This window comes from Hippoglossus stenolepis, chromosome 9, assembly GCF_022539355.2.
Source record: "Hippoglossus stenolepis isolate QCI-W04-F060 chromosome 9, HSTE1.2, whole genome shotgun sequence".
Taxonomy (NCBI): Eukaryota; Metazoa; Chordata; class Actinopteri; order Pleuronectiformes; family Pleuronectidae; genus Hippoglossus; species Hippoglossus stenolepis.
Genome location: NC_061491.1, coordinates 4,739,064 through 4,761,660, shown reverse-complemented (window position 1 = coordinate 4,761,660; position 22,597 = coordinate 4,739,064). Strand labels below are relative to the sequence as shown.

General features: G+C 42.6%; 2 protein-coding genes across 3 annotated transcripts in view; one reads left to right on the top strand and one right to left on the bottom strand.

Moving 5' to 3' along the window:
* Positions 1–18,151, top strand: part of ppp3cca (protein phosphatase 3, catalytic subunit, gamma isozyme, a) — a 42,774-nt gene extending 24,623 nt beyond the window's left edge. For both annotated transcript variants that reach the window (XM_035167047.2, XM_035167044.2), the window contains one exon: positions 17,797–18,151. In XM_035167047.2, coding sequence (XP_035022938.1) covers positions 17,797–17,925 — 129 coding nt within the window. In that variant the 3' untranslated portion in view covers positions 17,926–18,151. The remainder of the gene's footprint in view (positions 1–17,796) is intronic.
* LOC118114790 (disintegrin and metalloproteinase domain-containing protein 28-like) lies at positions 1,006–15,467 on the bottom strand. The gene is made up of 10 exons (XM_035165447.2): positions 15,409–15,467; positions 14,798–14,970; positions 5,282–5,384; positions 4,977–5,133; positions 4,560–4,640; positions 3,733–3,826; positions 3,523–3,628; positions 3,338–3,422; positions 2,955–3,047; positions 1,006–1,756 (listed from the first exon to the last, which is right to left on the bottom strand). Exons 1-10 carry the CDS (start codon positions 15,465–15,467, stop codon positions 1,724–1,726), a joined length of 984 nt encoding a protein of 327 aa, XP_035021338.1. The 3' UTR covers positions 1,006–1,723.
* Positions 18,152–22,597: the final 4,446 nt, after the last annotated feature.

The following is a 22,597-nucleotide window of genomic DNA, read 5'->3' as shown; positions in this document are numbered from 1 at the left end:
AGTTCATAACACGTTAGGTGGTATTTCACACATACTAACACCGTAGTAACAGTTCCACTGGCAGTAATTGGACTGTACTATGTGCACGACAAATATAATGACAGAAGTGCTAATAAACAGTAAAAACTACAGCTTTAACTATTGTTGATACACAGAGCAGCCATCTTGGATTTCGAAGTTGGGGGTATTGAGGTTCCTCTGACCTTCATTGTCAAACCTCTGACTTTAGGGGGCGTGCCAGTTGCCACATTCCACTTGGGGGTCAGTAATACCTCTGAGGTATAATGGAACGAGGTAATATAAACAAAAAAACTGATGCAGCCTTAATGGTTCACAGTGTAGAGTTTACTGACATCTCCCTCAATGATGATGAATTTCGTTTTTCATGAAAAGGAAAGTGTTCAATTAACACCTTGTCCTCATTCGCACACAGTGCATGTGTCACAATATGAATTCACACTTGTTCATTATTTACAAACTTGTATCAATGACACCTCCAAGACACTCTTGCCTTGAGGTTCCAGCGATATAGCACCTCTAGAGCAGTCTGGGGTTAATGCCTTGCTCAATAGCAGGATGTTAAAGCAGGAAGGGTGATATTTAACACCGGATTAAAGTGTTTTAAAACAGCAAAGGACAAGAAAATTGGGGTTTGTTTTCCAGAGATATATTTAATCGTTAGAATTTGTAGTCGTATGAAACCTTGCTGCTTGTTGTTCCCTCACTGTGCACAAGACCCACGTTAGTGATGCTACAACAATCAGGCTGCTGCTTTAGCCTCGAAGCACAGAAAGGAAAAATATACCATCTTATTCTCACTAAGTGCCAAATGTAACCTGCATACAGTGTTTTTTATGTACATGTTCACACAGTGAACTCATTCAAGAATACATCAGTATAAAGGTGTACTGCAAAATCTTATTTACACAAACTATATCAGTAATAATCCTATTGACTAGGAGCAATTAACATTGTCACAGGTTTTTGTTAAATGTGAAGCAGACACAACAACACATAGACGTCATGGCATTTCATTTAGAAATGAACTGAAGCTGAAACTGAGCTGTGAAGTGCTACTGCAAAAACTTTCAAATTGAACATAACTTGACAAACTGATCTAATAAATATATCACCAACATGTATCCATTTGTTCTGGTTTTACACTGTGATTCTGTACCTGAGCTCTACCTGAAAATGCAGCACAGTTTTATAATATGCTACTCTAACATTTTTCTTATGATCTGAGTATTTCTATAACATTGCATAAACATTGATCATCACGTCAAAGACAACATTTTTGAAAGTAGTGCTGCTGTTGAAAACACTTTGAAACTAAAATCATGTTTTGTGTAATATTCTGTATAATTTCTTTTGCAAAATAAAAGAACATGTATAAAAATGGCTCACATTAAGGCCAGAGCTGCTTCTGTTTCTAGCTGCAGCAACCCCTTACACTATAATATAAAAAAAGTGCCATAAAAATAAAACGTACAGTACATTCCCTGTAATGCCCTGGCAGTACATGGAAGTGACAATGTAGAGTTCAGTGTTTCCCTCCTGCAGTCCTGCACATCACTGGTACAAACACTGAGCACCCTCAGGCAGAGGAACCAGAGGCCTTGAATATAAAATGTCTCTGTTCCTCTGGGCTGCCTGGAGCCCGGAGACAGTGGACAAAGGTGAGTCTCCCCAGGTTTGGTTAAAGGTGGCACTGTGTCAGACATCAGACTTTTGGTGGAGGAACTGGCCTCAGAGCCTGCAGGACAAAATGGTATTAAAAAGAATATATGTTTGAGCGACTAAAAAAAGTACAACTGAAGTTCAGTGTGAGTTCAATCTTTCTCTTCTTCTCATTCCTTCTCAATTCTCTTTCACTCTCCCAACCTGTTCTAATCAGCTGACTGTTTGCTGTTTACGGTAATCCAATCCGATTTTGCCATGATCTCAATCAGCCAATCATGTCGTTCCTAACAAACTTTGAATCTTCTCTGTCATTTCAGTGATTCACTGTGAACCCTCCTCCTCCCCAGTCACCTCCAGTCACCATATCCAGAGCCCTGCGCCTTGTACGACGACGGTTTACGGTTTGCACTTATCGGTGTAACTTCATGGTAAATTTGAGGTTTCCGGTCCTATTAAGCTTGTTCACTTCTTCTCTGGGTCAATCACCATGGTAACTTATGCTGAATAGCTAACCTGGTCCGGAGCAGGTTAAATTGGAGATAAGAGATCAACCTGTTTAAAAGCTCCGCCTACTGACCAATCAATTCCTTTGAATCATGACCACTGTTATTAGAGGAATGGATGGTTAGAGTCTCTGAGAAGGACCAGGGTCTTCAGAGACCCACAAAACCATTTGAGCTACTCTGATGAGTATCTTAATGAAAGATATAGATTCTCATCAGAGGGAATGATAAACCTTTGTCAACTGCTGGAGCCGAACATAACCAACCTGACAAGTAGGAGCAATGTGTTCACAGAACCACAGACTGTCTGCATTGATCTATAAAACTTTACTTGTGGGAGTTACTGATATTGATGTACTGGGTGTGTTAGCGGCAATTTCACCTCTCATTGTGGCAATACATTTTGTTCATTCTTCAAATTTAGTCTTTCCTGATATATATATATATATTTATATTGATGAATTCAAGATTTTGACAGCAAAGAAACAGAAAACATTTCATCTCGTCTGTTCTCTTCTGGGGCTGTAGTGAAAGTGTCTAACACATGGAGAGATACAGTTGCTGTAGATTAACATTGGTGTTTTTTGCATTTTCTCTCACTATAACTAATTTAGACTATGTTTTCACTCCTAATCCACGACAAGTTTTTGTGTTTAAATTGAAATCAACATTTTCAGGAATCTCTCCCGGCACCAGTTTGATCACCTTTTATTTAACGTTGTGGTGTTCTAACACATAAGAAGCCTATAACCTGTGTGGTTGAGTTACCTGACGTGCAGCCATGTAGTTCTGACTCGGTGGTTTAGGTTTTCGCCCTCCTGGAGGTGGAGGAGGTGGAGCTTTGGGCTTCAGCCTTTCAGGCTAAAAGTTGTTCGGACATGAAATTAACAGTTGGTTATTATAGGACTGTAACACATGCCCAAAAATATCAAGATCATATAATTCACATGTTGATATCAATAACAAGTTGTAGTTTTAAACACTTTATAAACTGCAAAGCACTTTACAAATATGAGGAAGATCAATTATGGGTTATATCTCCTAACTTGCAAAATACATAAGCATTATATCACTATATATTGGACTTTTTCGCAATAATCATTGATATTGTTTAATTGACAAGCCCTATTAGTTATAGCCCAACTCGTTACCTGTGGCACTTGACCAGGAGCTGGCCCTTTGTTGACATGCTGAAAGGACCTGTCCCCTGCTGGCAGCTTCCTCTGGGTGTGGGAACTGTCATAGAAACAAAGATTTCATCTGCCGGCTCTCGACATTCACAAAAGTGGAGTAAACCAGCCTCATTAAGACCTGAGACAGAGTGAGCATGACTTACGTTGGCAAAATGGGTCTTTGTCGTTTTTTCCAGATGAACCCAATCACACCGAGGATGATACCGAGAACAACCAGTATAATTGTCACTGATATGGCAACAACTGCTCCTGCAATACAAAACAATAAAATTCAAGTTTTGTTTGAATGCATCAGTGGATGATTCAAATCCTGTATTCATTATAGAGTGGGAAGGTGCACATATTGTAGGTACCTGGTGAAAGAGCAGAGAAATCTCCATCTTCTGAGATGCAGGAAGGAGGCATCCACCCAGGCAAACACTGACACTCACTCCTGTGGTTACACACCTGAGGAGCAGCGAGGACACGTGAATATCACACAATATGTTTAATGACACAGCTGCACCTCTGTCAACACAGGGACATTAAACACAACATCCACAGTAAAAACTAAAAGATAAGATAAGAAAAGCTTTAGGCCCTTACAGCAGCAGATAGTCAAAATGAAGAGAACACATGAAAGTATGAAAATAGAATAAAATAGGCAATATAGAAAATAAGAAATTAAAGAAAATGAAAATGCAGAGAATATGTACATGATATACACCTTTCACTGCAGATGAAAATATTTGGAGAATGTACTTTGACTAATGTGCAGTGGTATAGTATGACTTCATGAAAATATATTTTTGTATTATGTAGGAGATATTTAAAAAAAATTATACATACACATGCATATATAGATTGATATAAGTACATAGGCAGGTATGGTATACTCAATATGAATATGAGTATACACATTGTATGTGTGTGTTTATATTTATATATATGTCAATTTACACTAGTATACATTATGATATGAATATAAAAATGGTGTATATAAAATAAAAGGGGAGGATTTCACAATAAGAGTCATACGTATGGAATAATACACTATACAGATTCAAAATTTACAAACATTTTACAAAAATAGTGCAAGTGAGTAGTTGCTTGATTTTATATTGTGAAAGGGGTTAATGAGTGTGACAGCAGTGGGAATGAAAACTAAACTAAAGCAGTGTTGGGGTGTGGATGCACTTACAGCGTGGCCTGGGCATTTTGCAGAACAGTTGGTGTTTCTGTAAGCTGTCACTAAATCCACACACTGGTTCTCGCTGCACACCTTAAAAAACAGAAACAAGTCCCTCAGTGTTAGTTATCAGGCTCCTCAGACGTTGGTTACTGTGATACACACTGTGGACTTAGTGCTGAAACGTTTGAACAAGTGCATTCATTTCTTGGTTGACTGTGATGCTGTGATCAGAAAGACTCTGCTTGTTATTGTATTGTATTTTCTTGAACCTCCCTCCTTATGCCCTCTGCCAAATTATTCTTATTAATGAGATTTGTTTATAAAAAACACAAACACACACACACACACACACACACACACACACACACACACACACACACACACACACACACACACACACACACACACACTAGCAGAGCCTGGTACCTTTCCATCCCCACATATTGTCCCAGTGTCGACCTGGCCGTAGTCTTTAGTGTAGTCATCATAGAAAGTTGCCTTGCAATCGCCGACCGACACCATGCGGCCGTAGTTTGGGTTTGGGTTCCCATTGTGACAGAAGAGCTTCCCACACAACGTGTCTCTGCACAGAAAAGAGAGTCAACATATGTTCATATTCACTTCAAGATCCAATTTATTGAATTGTGATGCAGATGCTTTACTTTGAAAGTTCTGTGGATTAAACAAGAGAACAGAGAAACTGTCAGACTATGTGTTTGGCTGAGACTCACTCTTGCTGACAGGGGATGTACTGGTCCTTTGAGAGACGTTTGCAGAAGCCGTAGTAGATTCCTCTGGTGTTGTGGTTGTAGCAGAGGAGGGCGCTGTGTTGCTCTGTGGGGTCATTTAGACCCACACCTGATTCCAATTGTAATCTCGGGGGGTATATTAGACCCACAGAGAAGCCGGTGTGCCATTCTCCGTGTGCCACCCTCCCTGACCATGTCACGATGTCACGTCAGGCGCGTTTCACCAGAGAACAGGTTCTCCAACAGCTATTCTCCCAGCAACCATCCTCTGAACCCGAAGAGGACGCGAAAGAGCAAGACCGAGAAGCAGACCGAGAAGAAGATCACGACGACGAGAATACCCGAGTCATCTGTGCGCACCAAAGTTAACCACGGTGTTCCACAGGGCTCTGTGCTTGGCCCAATTTTATTCTCATATATGCTTCCACTAGGAAACATTATCAGGACACACTCAGTAAATTTCCACTGCTATGCGGATGACACCCAGTTATACTTGTCACAGCAGGGTCTGATACATATCTAACTTACATTACTTCCTGGTGTAGTTTTCCAGATTAGTTTTTTGAGATCCTGTACCTCGTTCTGACCGGGTATCGTCTCACCGAAATGAAGATATGGCCTAATCTAAGCCTGTACTTTCCAGTTTATGAAGGCAGCTTGAAAGGAAATGACTAAGTCATTCTGAGTCATGGTTACCAGGTACATAGTGGCACCTGAGAGGGTGGTGGTAACACATGCATTTTGGTAAACAATTCCTTTGTAATAACGCACCAGTCAGCAAACATTATAACTCTTAACTATGTAGTAGAAAAATTAACTAAGTGTGGTTGAAAAACTATTTTGTTGTTGGAAAGTAAGTTTTTGCAGCCCTGTCTAAAGACTTTTATGACCTGTATCTACATACATATACAAACTGTCCAAATACTTTATGACCTGAACTGTTTTATGGTCTGAACTGTGTTGACCTGAAAACTGTCAGACCCTTTATCACTTATTTACTCTCCAAAGAACTGAATGTATGTCTGCTTATCTCCAAAGGAAACATATGTAAATCAGTTGTCTGTGTTTAGATTCCTCTCTCAACCTGTGCCTACAGAACCAGTCTGAACTGGTTCTGAGAGATAGCCTTAGTCCTCCTATATAAGATCCTTGCATTTGAGTGTCCTGCATCTTCACTCTGAGATCCTTGTGACTCTCTGTGTTGATTCTTTCTGCAGAAAGCCCCTATTAAATACACAAAGACAAATTTGGTGTCCCAGCCTCTTGTATTTCCAGATTTCCATCACAATTTGGTGTCAGAAGTGGGATCGCACGTCTGGGCGCATCTGGACTCGGTGTCTACGGTTGAGTGGCCTTCTTGGGAAAATAGTTTCCAACCTTAACCTCCCCAAAAGGTGAGATGCAGGGACCGAGACCCGAGCCCGGATCGTCTCAGCGCTGCGATCTATCTGGTCAGAATCTGAGATTTCAAGTGTATTTTTTTACCAGCAAACATAGTGTTATGGAGAAGTTGGTCGAAGGGGATTGGATCCTCCGACGGGTGAAAGCCCCGTCGATTTTTAACCAAGGTTTAGAAGAAACCTGGAAGGTAGACTTACGAGGTACCTTAAAGAGTTTGTTAAGAACACAACCACAGAAAGGACATAATACTGAGTTGTATTTGCATTGTTGAAACAAGACTCCAAAAGCGCGCTATGTAGAGAACTTCTTTAAGGCACTATGATTCATGTTGGTCAGGCAGGATATTTGAAAGTGTATTAAAAAAAAAGAGATGAATTGAGAAATTACCAGTAACTAAGTAATTACAAGAGGAAATTACTATTGATTATATTATATAGGGGGTATTACATTATTTTGAGGATGTTTATATTACTAAGTTTCCTATTTGCTCCTTACGATAGCGTTTTGGAGATTAATTGAAGACTTAAGGTAACTAAACTTAACATAAATGTTTTACATAGGTAAAAGAAAAATGTAAAGATTTTGATAATGGAACTGATCTGAGTAGTCCTAATATGAACTTTATGTGGAGGAACTATGGTGACACAGCACTAAGTCTGATACAAGTGTGAATGAAAGAATGTGGGTTTCCAACTGGGGGGAGTTTTAGTGTAAGGCAGCTAAAACAGCTGAGACTGAAGCTAGAGGAGAAAGAAAAAGTAAGTCAGGCCAGAAATGTAAATCTTAAATTTCAGGCAGATAGGAAGGTATGTGGAATGTGGTTAAAAGAATTGCATCAAAGGGACAGAAAACACACACTGGCAGGGACAGATAACTCCTCACAAATGTCTCAGTGTCTCAAAATGCAGGTTTCCGACCTCGACTCTTCCCCGCCGAGAAGATGACAACCAGACAACACCAAGCTCCACCAGAAGCGGATGTTCCACAGGCAGGAGCCCAGGCTCCACAACCTTTTCCAGCTAATAACATTCCAGACCCGCATCTCCTCTCTTCATCTCGCACCAGACAAGCGGGCAATATGGACTGGGACAAGATCCAGCCCAAATCGCGATGGTTGAAGTGACCTGATGTTGCCAGCCTGTTAAAACGTACAGGCATCAAGTGGGACTCAGGAAGAGCTTAATAAAAGCACATGCAGTTCATGTGAAGACGATAATTAAACATGAAGAAAAGAAGAAGAAAAGAGAGACTGATCTGCATAAAGCCTCACTGACAATGTTCAGAGGTACATCGCGGACGCAAAGGAAGAGGATTTCAAGGAAGAAGGGGAGACAGCATGTGGAATGATGATCGGGACATTTGTTTTCACTGTGGAGAGAAGGGACATTGGGCAAAAAATTGTCAGAAGAAACAGCAACATTACAAGGCTGATTGAACCGAGGCGGGGATGGAGGAGAGGGAGGAACCAGCAACTTTGAACAGAGAACGAGACCGTGAGGAACACCTCACACATCAAGAGGGTGAATGCACCACACGAACACAAACACTTATCATAGAAGTAAAAGATTTTTTAGAAAAGAAAGACAAACTACTGTGTAAGAGCCACTATGCAGCCTGCATGTGTGTAGTTTAAATATTTATGTTGGTTTGATATTTTCTTTATTATCCAGGTTTGTAGTTTTAGTTTTATACAGTTAAAATATATTTTGTATAGTACGTCTGCCATATTCAATTATATTCTGTTTTTTGCGGCTTTTTTGTTTAGGACAGTTGATGAGGCCGCGAGGGGGTTCATTGTTCATGCGCGTGATGGTTATGGAGGCGCATGAAGATCGTGGTGAGTGGAGTCTGTTGAGCGGACCGAAACAAGTTTTGACCGTGATATCGTGATACTAAGGAAACGTGATACTGTGGAAACGTGATACTGTGGAAACGTGATAAAGGGACATCGTGACAGGTTTGGAAAGACGGCATGCCAATTTCGATAAAGGATCGTTAAAAGGTGTGTCTGTGATGTGCTGGAACGGAGAATAAAAGCCTTTTTTCAAGTAACCTGCCTCCTGGAGTTGTGTGACATTGGGTTGGGTTGGGGGGGGGGGAATACAAGTGGCCATTGTAATGTGGAACCAAATGGAACGGCCACTACATACTGATAGGAACATATGTTCGATATCAATGAAATGTATATGCTAATATGCCAACGCACACACTCACAGTGCTAAGGAAAGAGAGTATATTCCTTATAGTTTTAGGAGCAAAACATTCAGTCATCAAGAGTGATATGTTTGACACACATCCTAAAATGAGCGAATGAGTTAGATCTGTGTTATATTCAGGAAGCACCGTGGTTGAAAAATTCACAACCCCCTTAATATGAGGTGATATTATAATATAATATAATATGAGGCATCACAGAAAAATGTAAGTGTTCATTTTTTGCTATCCTCATGTTGTCCAATTAATTTGATGGGAAGTGATGTAATTTGTCTTGTGGACATTTCTATCGTTTCCACCCCATCAGGAGTCATAGTGATCCGAACGGCTGATCTGGATCCACCACAGATTTACACGTGCATTAAGTGTAATGCTGATTCACTGCTATATGCGTATGAATGGAAGCTCTGTTCATCTGTTGTCACATCAATCAACACAGATCTAGTTGATAAGGCACATTCAGTCACACTAGGGACAGACACCACGTGTATGCATCCAGAAGATTTACACTGCACTGCACACATACACGAAGGGAAAGATGCATGTTTAGAGAAAAAAGATGGTTTAGAGAAAGTTGTAAAGAAAGTTGTAAAGAAAGTTGTGTGAAAGAGAATTTAACGCTAAGTTGCATGTTCTGTATTGAACATAGATGTGCTGTTTCTGTAATTTTACTCAAGCCAGAAAATAAGTCACCCTCTCAGTTCCTTCACAGATGTTCAGAGGATGCTTTCCTTTTTTGATGTTCCTGGTTCACACTCACATGTCTTGCTGTCAGAGGACAGAAATGATGAATGGCAAGACTTGGGGCCGTGGATAAATAAAAAAAATGTGTCAATGCTGACATTTGGGAAAAGATATCAGACCCTCAAGGGGTCCCTCAAGGTTCCATCCTGGGTCCCCTCCTCTTCTCTCTGTACACCAACTCTCTCGGCTCTGTCATTCACTCACATGGCTTTTCCTACCATAGCTATGCTGATGATACCCAACTAATCCTCTCTTTTCCCCAATATGAAACACAGGTAGCAGCACAAATCTCTGCCTGTCTGACTGACATCTCTCAGTGGATGTCTGCACACCACCTGAAAATTAACCTTGACAAGACTGAACTACTTTTCCTTCCAGGGAAAGACTCTCCCACCCATGACCTGACCATTAACTTTGACAACTCTGTGTTAACCCCCACTCAGACTGCTAGGAACCTGGGTGTGACACTCGACAGCCAACTCTCCCTTACTGCCAACATTACTGTAACAACACGTTCCTGTCGATTCATGCTGTACAACATCAGGAGAATACGCCACCTTCTCACTCAGAAGGCGGTGCAGGTTCTGGTCCAGGCCCTGGTCATCTCACGCCTAGACTATTGTAACTCCCTCCTGGCAGGTCTACCTGCTAGTGCCATCCGACCTCTGCAGCTCATTCAGAATGCAGCAGCTCGACTGGTTTTTAACCTACCTAAATTCACTCACACCACTCCGCTCCTCCGCTCCCTTCACTGGTTACCGGTGGCTGCCCGCATCCGTTTCAAAACATTAGTACTTGCGTACCGTGCTGCGAACAGATCGGGTCCAGTCTACACCCAGGACATGGTCAAACCTTACACCCCAGCCCGCCAAACTAAAAACAAACCTCTTCCAACTATACCTTGAATAACATTTTTAACACTAACAATTTAGTAGCACTTAAAATGGCACTTACTTATAGCACTTTGTAGTTTTGCTTTTTTGAAGAAATTGTACTTTCTCTATTCTTGTTGTTCTGGGTTTGTACCCTCATGGTTGAATGCACTTATTGTAAGTCGCTTTGGATAAAAGCGTCAGCTAAATGAAATGTAATGTAAATGTAATCCTGTGGTTCAGTATAATCCATTTTTGAAAGTGTTTTGAAAGTGTTTACATCTGTTGTTCACACTTTCAAGGCTGTTTAACTGTACCAGACACACATATAGATGCCCAATATGCACATGCATATTTACATTATACAAACAACATTTTAAGGGCTCAGAGGCAATCATGATGTGGGTTTAATTCAAAACATGGAACCTGTGGTTATCACGCAATAATTTGACAACATCCACTGAAACAGAAAGCCATCAATGGTATTACACCAGTTTTCAACTCTCTATTGAGGGCAGGTGTAATTGTTCCTTGCAAGGATTCACTAGTGCGCACTCCGATTTTTTCGGTCAAGCATATTTTTTATTAGAATCAGAATCAGAATTCTTTTTATTGCCAAGTATATTTACACATACAGGAAATTGCCTTGGTGTGGTTGGTGCATTTGGACATAAAAACAACAATCGGACATAAAACAGCAATATATACAGTAAGAACAATAAGTTATGGGCACGTGCGGTGCTAAGGTGCAGTGATTGGTTTCGGGATAGTGCCAATAATATATAAATTATGTGCGGGGGGCAGAGTCAGTGTGATGCAGGGGGCTTGTTTGTGAGCCCCACTGCCGTGGGGAAAAAACTGTTCAGGTGGCGCGAGGTTTTGGTCTTGATAGCCCGGAACCTTTTGCCGGATGGAAGTCTCTGAAATAGGTGGTGACCGGGATGGGAAGGATCAGCAATGATCTTGCCTGCTCTCTTACTGGTCCTGGAGTGGAACAGGTGTAGGAGAGCCGGCAGGTCGCAGCCGATGACCTTCTTGCCTGACCGAATGATCCGCTGCAGTCTGCCCTTGTCCTTGGCAGTGGAGGCAGCGAACCAGACGGTGATTGAGGCGGTGAGGATGGACTCAATGATGGCCGTGTAGAGCTCGACCATCACTTTCTGCGGCATTTTGAATTTCTTCAGTTGCCGCAGGAAGAACATCCTCTGCTGGGCCTTCTTGATGATGGAGGTGATGTTCTCTGCCCACCTCAGGTCCTGTGCAATTATAGTCCCAAGGAATCTGAAAGACTCCACTGTTTTAACTGGGGAGTCGCACATGGTGAGGGGGGGCGGTTTGGGCTGGGCTCCTCCTGAAGTCTGCTACCATCTCTACCGTTTTCAAAGCGTTCAGCTCCAGGAAGTTCTGGCTGCACCAGGAAGCAAGGCTGTCAACTTCCTCTCTGTAGGCGGTCTCGTCCCCATTGGAGATTAATCCAATTAGGGTTGTGTCGTCTGCAAACTTCAGGAGTTTGACAGAGGGGTGGCTGGAGATGCAGTTGTTGGTGTAGAGGGAGAAGAGTAGAGGGGAGAGCACACAACCTTGTGGGGCTCCAGTGCTGATGGTCCGGGGCTCAGACACAAGCTTGCCCAGCCTCACGCGCTGCTTCCTGTCTGTCAGGAAGTCAGTGATCCACCTGCAGGTGGGCTCAGGCACGCTCAGCTGTGTCAACTTGTCTCGAAGAAGAGCTGGGGCGATAGTGTTGAATGCGGAGCTGAAGTCCACAAACAGAATCCTGGCGTAGGTGCCGGGGGAGTCACACAATCTGATGATTTGCGATTCATCCAAGATTTCTGTGTCTATGATGCTATCTATAACATGCTATTCTGTTGGAAATGCTTAACATCACTGTGAAAAAATGTAATGTTCTAAACGCAGCTACTCTTCTTCCAACAGAAGAAGATGGTGAACAAAACAACTGTGTAGTAACAATAACCGAAGTTTGTTCCCCCAGACCAGTCTTACAGGAAACACCTTTGCAGAATCCAGACTTTGAACTGTTTGTGGATGGATCAGCGTCTCGCAATTCAGACACAGGAGCAAATCAAGTTGGTTTCTCTGTGGTAACAGCACATGATACATTGATTGCACGACCACTCCCTGCTTCTCTGTCTGCACAAGCAGCAGAGCTCACTGCTCTCATTGAAGCATGCAAATTGACTGAAGGGAAAAGGGTCAATATCTACATAGACAGTAGATATGCATGTGGTGTAGTACATCATTTTGCACGATTTGGAAACAGAGACAAACCAATTGCATATCATGCTCTAGTGTCTCTGATGCTTGATGCTATCCTCCTCCCCAAACAGGTTGCAGTATGTTAATGTGATGGTCACACTTTTAATAATGACCCAGTATCACAAGGTAATGCCGGAGCGGTTGCAGCAGCAAAAGCAGCTGCTCTCCAGCCACTATCTGCTTCACCCATTCTCTTACAGGTTGACCCAACCCAACAGAAATTTTGTCACGCATTCATGATTTGGATTCCATTTGTTAGTACGGCATTAAAACAATTAAGTAAATATTTGGGCATTGATTTGAGACAACATTGTGCCTACCACCCATCCAGTGGTGGAGCGGTGGAAAGAGAAAATGGCACACTAAAAAACAATTTGGCAAAATTTTATGAGGAAACTGGATTGTCATGGACTAAATCTTTCTCGCTTGTTCTCATGCAGATGAGAATGAGAATTAGACCAAAATATGGATTGAGCCCATTGAAGATTCTGTTCGGACGTTCAGCAAACAAGGGCATTGGACCTGTTAAAAGGCAATTGCCCTCAATAACTCTCTGTGATGAAGAATGTGATGATGTTGTACTGGCTGTTTAGTTGCAGACTCGCTTCTGCGACGCATACCTGTGTCCACAACGATGGCAGTTTGCTTTGCACTACAGTGCTGATGATGATGCATTTTGAATCCTTGTGAATTGATGTATTAGATTTTTTACTGTAGTTGTGCATTCTCTTATGTTGTCATAAATGACAAAAAGGAGGGAAATGTAGTAGAAAAATTAACTAAGTGTGGTTGAAAAACTATTTTGTAGTTGGAAAGTAAGTTTTTGCAGCCCTGTCTAAAGACTTTTATGACCTGTATCTACATACATATACAAACTGTCCAAATACTTTATGACCTGAGCTGTTTTATGGTCTGAACTGTGTTGACCTGAAAACTGTCAGACCCTTTAGCCACTTATTTACTCTCCAAAGAACTGAATGTATGTCTGCTTATCTCCAAAGGAAACATATGTAAATCAGTTGTCTGTGTTTAGATTCCTCTCTCAACCTGTGCCTACAGAACCAGTCTGAACTGGTTCTGAGAGATAGCCTTAGTCCTCCTATATAAGATCCTTGCATTTGAGTGTCCTGCATCTTCACTCTGAGATCCTTGTGACTCTCTGTGTTGATCCTTTCTGCAGAAAGCCCCTATTAAATACACAAAGACAAATTTGGTGTTTCCAGCCTCTTGTATTTCCAGATTTCCATCACAATTGTTACTGTTACAATTTTGCACACACACACACACACACACACACACACACACACACACACAATATATAATGGTACTAGAACCATGTTAACCTGGTGTTAAGGCTGGGGCTGATCTGAGTATCTTACACAAACAAAGTCAGTATCACTAAACGATAACAGGCTGTAGGCTGTATGAGCGTAGATAAGGGAAACACAGCTAAAAGTAGATCCACCATATTTAAGCAGAAACAAATATCCTTTCATAAAAATTATGAAAGCTGCATGTGTAATGTTGAAAAGAACATTCTCATGCATTTAATGTATGAAACATATACTATGTGACCAGTTCTGTGATTAACAACACATTTTACAATTGCAGACAGTCACTGTAATAGAGCAGATCGGTGCTGTGATCAGGCTTTATGCTGATTGATTCAGTGAAGCATCTTGTCACACTGTCGTCACCGCATTATAAAGTTTCACAATCTTTTTTCCAAATATAGAAACAAAAAATCGAACTCCATCCGCAGAACTTGTTAACCCTTGTGTTGTTCCTGGGTCGGATTGACCCGGAGTGTGTGTGTCTGTATTTGGAATTTCCGCATTTGGGTAATGTTTAATGAAAGAACAGACATGTATTTAGAAGAAGTATGAACAAATGTGTTTCTGTGAGTTAACTTAAGATTTATGGGTGTTGCTCAAGGAACTTAGATATTTATGGCTTCCTCCCTTTGAGTGTCACTGGGCAAATGGTTCACTGCAGGGGTCACTCAAGGTGTCTGAGTAGATGGGTGCGGGGATCTCTGTCTTGTATACAGGACTGGGGTCTTTTGTCTTGTAAACGAAGATAAGGCTCTCTGAGACAGATGGTTCACACCAGAAGTCACTCCAGGAGTCTGGGACAGAGATGGAGACAGGATGTCTGCCCACCCTGATCAGACATCAATGGAATTAAGGAATACCTTCTGCTCCTCTCAGGGAGGGGCTTGTAATGTATAAAAATAGTGATTCTCCTCTAGGTCTTTGCTCTTTGTATAATGTCCTTCTGATGAGTGTACATTGAGTCCATCTGCAGATGTTAGAATTGAACTTACCGAGAGACAATTGTATGACTTTGTGTTTGATTAAATAGAAATTTCCACGACATGTCTGTGTGTGTGTGTTTGCGTGTGATCATCCGCAAGCCCTGGCCGGTCAGGGTTAGGGTTAGGGTGACCCAAGGATTGTCATTATCCAATTCTCCTGGGGTCATTGAGACCAATGGGTTGTCATTCTCGATTCTCCTGGGGGGTCATTGAGACCAATGGATTGTCATTTAGACCCCCAGAGAGGGCGCTGTGTTGCTCTGTGGGGTCATTTAGACCCACACCTGATTCCAATTGTAATCTCGGGGGGTATATTAGGCCCACAGAGAAGCCGGTGTGCCATTCTCCGTGTGCCACCCTCCCTGACCATGTCACGATGTCACGTCAGGCGCGTTTCACCAGAGAACAGGTTCTCCAACAGCTATTCTCCCAACAACCATCCTCTGAACCCGAAGAGGATGCGAAAGAGCAAGACCGAGAAGCGGACGGACAAGGAGATGGAGAAGCAGACCGAGAAGCAGACAGAAAAGCAGACAGAAAAGCAGACCGAGAAGAAGACCGAGATGACGACGACGACGACGACGACGAAGACGACGGCGGCGACGGCGACGAAGACGAAGACGAAGACGAAGACGAAGACCCAGTGGGTGATGCTGCTGCAGATTCGTCATCCTTGGAAGAAGAAGAAGAAGGAGGACAAGACCACGGCACCACCACCACCATCACCGGACTCGTGGAAAGAGAGACCTTCCTGTCAAGAAACGGGGAAATAACATGGTCCTCGAGGGCGTACGGCCGAGAGGAGGGCCGCTGCTGCTCCTCCTCCTCCTCCTCCTCCTCCTCCTCTGCTGCGGCTCAAAGTGCCGCCGCTACGCCCATCGGGGTCCCCCCGGGCCCCACGATGCACGCGACATCCCGCGCCGGTGACCTAGCCTTGACGTTCCGCCTGTTCGTCACGCCAAAGGTAGATAACATCATCCTGGAGATGACGAATCGGGAGGGTCGTCGAAAATACGGCGACGAATGGAAAGGGATGGATGAAACCGACCTGCATGCCTACGTAGGGTTGCTGATCTTAGCGGGCGTGTACAGGTCCCAGGGCGAGGCCGCCGCCAGCCTGTGGGACACCGAGAGCGGCCGGGCGATATTTCGTGCCACGATGCCCCTAAAACTCTTCCACACGAGCCACGGACAAGCCACGGACAAATTGGCGGTCATGCGAGAGGTCTCGGACGCGTCGGTGGCGCGGCTGCCCAGAACGGAACCAGGGGTTGCGGGTAGTGCTCGATGTAACGGAGGGACTGCAAGGCCGTAACGTCACGTGCGACAATTACTTCACCTCCTACGAACTCGCGCGGCAGCTCCTGGAGAGGAAGATCACCGTGGTCGGCACGGTTCGGAAGAACAAGCCCGAGCTCCCGACCGGGCTGCTCGCGGTCAAGGGAAGAGAGGTGTTCTCATCCAAGTTGAGGGAAAAGTCACAATCAGTGAGCACTATCAGGATCAATCTCTGCTTACCTTATGTTAAAAATCTGCTTCTCTGCCTGGGGAACAAGCTGCAACACCTTAGAAGCACATGTGAAATCATCCATGGAGTGACTAGAGGACTGATTTATGTGCGGTATAAATCTGATTACTTCAGTCAAATCCTGCTGATAAACGTTCGTCCTTGCAGTCTTTTGATGCTCATTTATTCCACGATGTTCCGTTCACATGAGGCCATGACTGAACGGAACAATTGCCTCACTGTGAGTGTGGTGACCACTCTGCTTCTGAGCCATGAAAACACAACCTCTGGTTTTCTGGTTTCGGACAATGGGTGAAAACTGAACCTCTCTGAAATGATCAAAGAAGACAATCAGCACTGATGTTGTTTTACACATTTTTAAAACAGCACTCACATGCACATAAAGGGGTGTTAGTTATTTTAATAACACTATAATTACTATAATTGCAGTCGGCTGTGGTTCAGGATATAGAGAGGGGAAAAAAGTGTAGATTAAGTCATATTTCAATGCTCCCCACAAGTGTGTGTCTCACTGAAATGAAGGAAATGCTTTGTGAAGTAATTGAAGTCTGCTTCTCGTCACTGGTGATGACACTTATAAGAATTGAACTTCAGCCGGGTTCATCACGTCCCCTGGAAACATTTCCGTTGCCGTTTTTGAAATTTGCACTGCGTGGGTCCTCAAATCTATGAAGTTGTTTTCTTCATTTGCAGTGCGTTGAGCTCTCTCTGCCCCCGTGTGGTACTCTGTGACAATAATCAGGATTTAAGTACCATTCAGGCATCAGCATATTATAAGCCAATGTTGCTCTACCTTTAACAAATTATTATTATTTATTACGTCTATGAACATGTTCTGCACATGATGAAACCCTGTTACTCAATAGCTGAATGAATATAAAGTTACGTAAACAGTTAAGTTTTCATGGGTCAAATTCAAGAATCTCTGATGTCTCTGAGTGTCAGTCAAGTGATAATATACTGTACACCTTCTCACATCAACTCAGATGTATTTAGATATAATTTCCTGCTCTGGTACGCTGAAACTTTCTGAGGAAAGGAAGTGTGTGAATTCACATTTCACCCTAAAGGTCCCAGCCAGCTGTTGCAATAACTAACATTTATAATCCAAATATCCAATACTCAAAATACTCCTACGAGGAAGATTCGGAACTTTGAGGAGGCACGCGGCCTGGACAGGATAAACGAGAGGATGCCGCCTCGCAAAGACGGCCAGCAGCCAGACGGCACCACGATCAACACCAACAGCCCCAACAAGAACGGCACTGGATAGAAAATGCCATCCTCCCATCTTCACACGACCCACACCCACTGATTCATAGCCCTCAACCATTCTTTCTATTAGTGTCTTTCTTTCTCTCACTGCTCGCCTGCAGTCGCCTGCAGAAATGAAGCGGACACATTAGAAGAAACACAGAAGGAGGCTGAGAAAACACTTGCAGCTCCTGTAAGAAGACAAACATATGATTTGTTATTTGGGGAAACCTTATTTATCAAAGCTTAACAATCATTGAATTAAGACTTTTCAGTTGTTCAAATGTATTCTGAGGTCCTAACATGTACATGTCAAAAAGTATAAAAAAGTACATTTTTTCAAATTAGTTAATGAAAGTAGATGAATCCCTTTTATCCAGGAGTTTTAGTCTTTTTTTCTTTTTAAAAAAATTGTGGTTTCCAAGTGTTGGGGAAATCTAAAGTATAAATACTGCGGCCTCAGCAGCCTCATTTGGATCTTGCAGGAAGCTTTCATGACATTTCAGGCACTTGAGGTCCTACATACAGTACAGTGTTTGCTTATATGTGTGACAGCTATATATTAATATGTATTGAAAGGTGAAAAAAAAGAAGGGAAGTCAATTTTGTAATAACAATTACTACAATTTAATATTTTATACTGCAGACATTTACTGAAGACATATAGTCATATTTATACATTTTACACAAAACTTTGATGAATCCCCAAAGAAGCTGAATGGATTCTTGTTCAGTATTTTCACTTCTAGAGTAACAACAATATCGTCATGTATTACCATTTGTGAATGAAACGGTTCAAGTGAAGGATTAATTCGTTGTGTGCAATTACAGTAGCTGTGGCTGGTATGACTTGTATTCACTTGATGGCAGCTAGGATGCTATCGCTCTGCTAAACCAAAAAAGGAATATACAGTACACCATGTCTTATTGTGTCAGCACTTCCCACTGGTCAATACTCCCACGTTGCTGGAAGCACTTCTTCTTCTTAAGCACTGACGTTAAGCTGACCTCTCTGGGGGTTGAGCACGGCGCAGGAATATCACAGCAAACGGACATAAAAGGACGTGTTGTCTCTGGTCGTCGATGTGGACAGAAGATGACTCATTTGTTTGGAAAGCATTGGGACTGCTGGACACACTGTCCTCAGAACAGACTGATGTTCATTATTGCTTAGGATATATCAGTGTATCTAAAAGATTTATGGCGGTTTGGTTTGTTGTTTTATTGTCAGACTAAAAAACAAATTGGGGTGTGCTTACAGGCTTTTCCTTTGTTTCTAAAGCTGTATGAGTGTCTCCATCTAGTGTTGATTCTTCAGTATGCAGATTCATTTGAATTGTAATAAACCACACGTATCAAATGGAGAGAACATCTGATATTGAAATGACGGCACTTTGATGACGCTGCACCCAGACACAAATGACTGAGTCATTCTACTCAGCAGGGACTATAAAAGGTACCACCACCACATGATAAGCATTCTATCGAAACCTACCTGTAGTGTAATCATCTCATCCATGGCTGACTCAAACATGCAGTATATTTTTACAACTCCTGGTCATACCAAGATGGGGGATTGACACTCAGAGGTTGCTGGTGTGTACATATGTTGTTTTTTCCTGTTCTGAAGTATTCAGCTCACTTCTGGTCTGAGCACAACCCCTCCTGGACAAAAGACCAACTGGTGCTTCAGCTCACCTGACTGTAACTCTGTTGTCTTTAATCAAAACATCAATAGGAGAAATAAGCTTCAAGATTCAATATTCTCTTGGAACTTCCCTCCTTTTGTGTATTTTATTTTTTTATTATACATTTTTTTTACTGAGGCGTTTTTGCTCTTTTGCCATGCCACCTTTTGCCACACATGTCGAGATCCATATGTGTGTGTTTGTGTGTGGATGGTGAATCCAGGATTCGTTCAATCAAAAATTATTGAAGCTTAAGTTTTAGAAATAGAAACAAAATCCCTAAATATAGTCGTTTTGTTCGTTAGACTTCTGTGAAAGCTTTTTAAAGCGGAAATATTTCGGTTTACATTTTTAACTGTGATGTTTACGTTTGTTTTAAAGGTAAGGCTTTATCGCATGAGCCATGCAGACCGCTGACCTCCTTTTAGGTCCCATACATAACTTGCAGAATGTAAAAAAATATATATTGTTCATCAAAAATCTTAAAATAGCTTGTAGTGGAAAATTCAACTGACCAGTGTCTAAGGTATTGGAAATCCCCCTGACCAGGTGTCTAACTGCTGTGATACTGTCTACCTGACAGGATGGAACCCTTATTTGGTGGTGTCTCACTGCTATGACCTTGATCAACAGGGTGCATGCCCTTATTTGGTGATGTTTTTCTTCCAACTGCTATAGCGGACAGACAGACACAGATGATCTCATGTCTTTCATGTCTTTTTTCATATTATGTTTTATGAAACGCCTCTTTGTATAAGTTCTGGCTTTTGTGAACTTGCGGCCAGTTCCATTTTGAGCACCCGTGCTTGTTGTGTAACCTCTGCAGAGCTTACTATTATAAAGACTCAAAGGCAACTCCAGTCTGAGAATTTCATTATTTCAAATCTCAAGATGAATTTCCATCACAAACTTGGCGTCACGAACAGGATCCCTTGAAAGATCGTCTGGACCCGAGAAGTCTTCGGTGGTTGGCCACCCAGGAGAAAAAAATCTTCTGCCTCTACCTCCAACAGTGAAGAGAAGAGAGGGCCAAAATAACTTGGGTTCCGGACCTTCTTCACAGGGATCCAAAGACCTCTCTTTGGTCATCTTATATCTGGTGAGATGTTGAAATTCTGATTTTCATGACTGTTTAGATGATTTCTCAAATACGAAATCAAACATAAGAAATAATACATTTAAAGGGTTTTATTTGGAACGGGTGTATTAGTCATTCTCTCTGGATTATTGTGGATTATTAATGTTAATCTGACCCATCTTGTGGCAATCATCCTTGTTGATAGCTTTTTTCCCTGTTTTTTGCCGTAAAGAGAAACAAGGATTCGTGGAGACGTCCACGTCTTAAATTGAGTGTTCAAGGGAAATTGTGGACGTGCACAATTTCATACACTTAATTGATAAGGATGGGTAACAAGGGAAGTCAGGGACTTCAGAACCCAGAAAGTCCAAATGGTGGGCTTCATGGTTGCAAGAGTGAGGACGGGAAAGTGTGACATTTTCTTCCAATATGGTCCAGAGACTTTGCTTTTCCTCATAACGGGTCATTCATTGTCGAAAAAATTAAACTTTTAAGAGAGAAACTCCTCGAGAAAGAGGAAGAATTAAAAAGCAACAAAAAAAAAAAAAAAAAATCAAGGTCGCAATGTGGAAAGAGAAGATAATAAGAAAGTGTCTTGAAATGTGGGAAAAAGGCAGAGTTTAGGGACAGAAAACAAACATTTAAACAGATGGCTAAGGTTGATAAGTAGGAAAGTGAGAAAGTTGAAAAGAAATCATATAGATCTCTGTATTCTCCATTACAGGGTGTGGCAGTCCTCGCCTCGACGCCTGCCTTCCTCCTCACCTACGACAAAACCCTCCTCCATGATGATGTGCAGAGACCAGACTCCACCAATCAACGATCAGGCCCATCTCAGACTCCACCCACCACTCTCCCAGTCTATGGAGACGGGGCAGCGGGAGGACTGAATGATGACGCCACCTCTTCCTCATCTTTAGGCCCCACTGACTTTGCAAATGTCCGCACTGTGGGGGGGACCTCCGTCTGACTTCACCAGACTGGGATGATGCGTTTAATGCAGCATACGTCAACGCTCTCAACACACTCCTCAACGCCCTGAGGACCGCCTTCCCCAATAAAATTGACATGTCCAAAATAACGGGGTGCAAACAACAACCAGGCGAAACCGTAGGAGATTTCCTCACACGTCTGACCGTCCTGTTTAATCAACACAGAGGCATCCCCATACCTGACCCCATACCTTGGCAACGAGCCAGGGGCTTATGAAACACATCTGAAACAGGCCTTCCTGAATGGTCTGCTCCCCCCACTACGGGCAGACGCAGGCCACACCTGCATCAGGCTTGATGATGCTCGCTTGACAGAGGTCAGATGTCATGCTGAACATGCTGAACGTCAACACAAAGAAACCAAAGACAAAACTCAGCAGAAAAATAATCAACAACTCCAGAAAGCACAGCTAACCATGATGCAGGCTGTGTCAGCCCTGTCAAGGCCACGCAGACAAGATAACGGTGATAGCAGAGCCAACTTCACTGAATCAGGAAGAGAGGGGCGTGGGCAAGGACGTGGGCGAGGCTTCTCTCGACGACCCAAAATTCCCATAGATGAGTGTTTCTTCTGCAGACAAAAAGGACACTGGGCAAGGGACTGCCCCCAGCAGCGAGAGGAGGGGGAGACAAGAACTTTCACTGCCGACTGAACTACAGAAAGTGAGGAGAGGCAGACGGGGGGGAGACGACCAATCTACCCGCCGAGGATCAGAGAAAGGGAAGTGAAACACAGATACATACATGCCACTGCAATGAAGAAATCGCTTGCTAAACTAACCGCACACACACACACACCAGAGCAAACACAACTTTGTGGTTCTTATGTTAAGTACAATAGTGATGCTTTTAAGAAAATGCCTCAACTCGAACTCTGTGTTAACGGTCACAAACTTAATTTCATGGTCGACTCTGGTGCAGGTTATTCTGTGG